The 1,768-nt window shown below is 35.6% G+C and overlaps 1 protein-coding gene across 1 annotated transcript in view; it reads right to left on the minus strand.

Moving 5' to 3' along the window:
• The window catches only part of LOC109468276, a 10,833-nt gene that overhangs the window by 139 nt on the left and 8,926 nt on the right, over positions 1–1,768 (minus strand). Inside the window, exon 3 of the mRNA XM_019766532.1 lies at positions 256–389. Coding sequence (XP_019622091.1) covers positions 256–389 — 134 coding nt within the window. The remainder of the gene's footprint in view (positions 1–255; positions 390–1,768) is intronic.

Raw genomic sequence — 1,768 nt, forward strand, 5'->3', positions numbered from 1 at the left:
GCCGTATGACATGCGTGCAAAACTCGTTTAAGATTGGAAGCAGGGAGAGTCCAACATATCTCATTGACGGCTCAAAATGACCGTAACGGGTTTGTCCAGAATCATGTCTTAGGGATTTTCGAAAAAGGACCTTGCTTTTGAATTATGAGCAATTGAGTGCGAAAAATGTCAAAAATGTTAAATGTCAAAGAAAAAAGGAATTGGTATGGCCCCTTGCAAAGGTTTTCTTCGCCGAACGGTAACTGTCTGACTTACCTTACTTCCAGGTTGGATGTATGCTGACAGGACTACAGCTGTGACGACTGACACAATCACCAGAACTCCACATCCCAGGAGGACCCAACAGATCTTGCTGGATTTTGCCTTATTCCACATGCCCATGATACGCTCTGGGGTTCAATATACAATTGATTTCATTGCGCATAGGTGACGAAAAACAACATATGAAAATATGAACAAATCTATCCGTAAATAATTTCATCAGGTTGGTAAACGACTGAATAGTAAAGTTCTTTTTATCACAACCATTTATTTTTCAAGCCGACGTTTCGATGACATTCTGTCATCTTCATCATGGCAATTCTGACTGGTATACTGTGCACTGACACTAGATGTTACTTGGTACATGGTGCATAGTGCACTTAAGTGTTACATAGTGCATTTAAGCTATTTTTTTACTGTTTACAATACATTCCAGAACGTAGTGTAATTGTGACATACATATTAGGCATTGTTACATCATAGGTAAATATGCGGATCCAAATGTAAAGTGTTTCTATTATACAATATAAGATTTGTTAAGTGACAACACTGAGCTATCACAGTCCCAAATGAAATTATTAAAAGTCTTGTTACATATGTATTGTTATAAATTATAATAGTTACAGACAATAAGAAAACCAACGTCAGTTATTAACCCTACCTAGACCGGCGGGGGGGGGGGGCTAAAAGTGCCCGCGGCAACTTTGATGTCACCTAGCATCTGAACGGCTAGCCGTAGAATGGCCAAACTTGGTGACTTTTCCTAGAATATTGTTGGCAACAATTCTCTATCATTGGAATAAGATAATAATTTTTTGTGTTGCCATGGCAACGGGTTTCTGACAGGCATTTTTTGCTAAATTTAGTACTTTTTGTCTCAACAATAGAATTTTAAGGGTTTTATGTCAAGTTACTCATGGTTTCTAATATTAATAACATCCCATATAATTTTATGTGCATTTTATCATTAAATATTGATAATTTATGCTAATTTGATGACGTCATTGGCCAAAATCCAAGATGGCGGACCATATCATTAGAACAGGTATATACAGGTTATTTTCATTAAAATTTCATCAATACTTCCATTTCTTTTTCCAAAAAAGGTTTAAATGAAGGTCTTTAGTATGTTTGCAATGTATTTTAGGCTTTATCATGAAAAAAAAACTATTTTTGAAAATTCAAGATTGATGATCCAAGATGGCGGATATCTTAAATATGCATGACGTCATTTTATGACGTCACCGGTGTTGCTATGGGCAACATAAGACTTAGTACACCATAATATTCTGTCATAAACACTTTTGGTACAGTTATGTTGAATACCATTTGGTTTTCAGGGAAAAACCTATTTAGACGGTTTTGGCCAATAAAATCACATTAATGATGTTATAATGACGTCATAGTACGTCATAACGACATAAAAATTGTAGATATGATAAATTTTTACTAGTACACCATTCTCTGAAAATTTGGTGCTCATACGACATACCGTTCGCGAGTTCTT

Source organism: Branchiostoma belcheri, unplaced genomic scaffold (assembly GCF_001625305.1).
Source record: "Branchiostoma belcheri isolate BF01 breed outbred unplaced genomic scaffold, Haploidv18h27 scaffold198, whole genome shotgun sequence".
Lineage (NCBI taxonomy): Eukaryota > Metazoa > Chordata > Leptocardii > Amphioxiformes > Branchiostomatidae > Branchiostoma > Branchiostoma belcheri.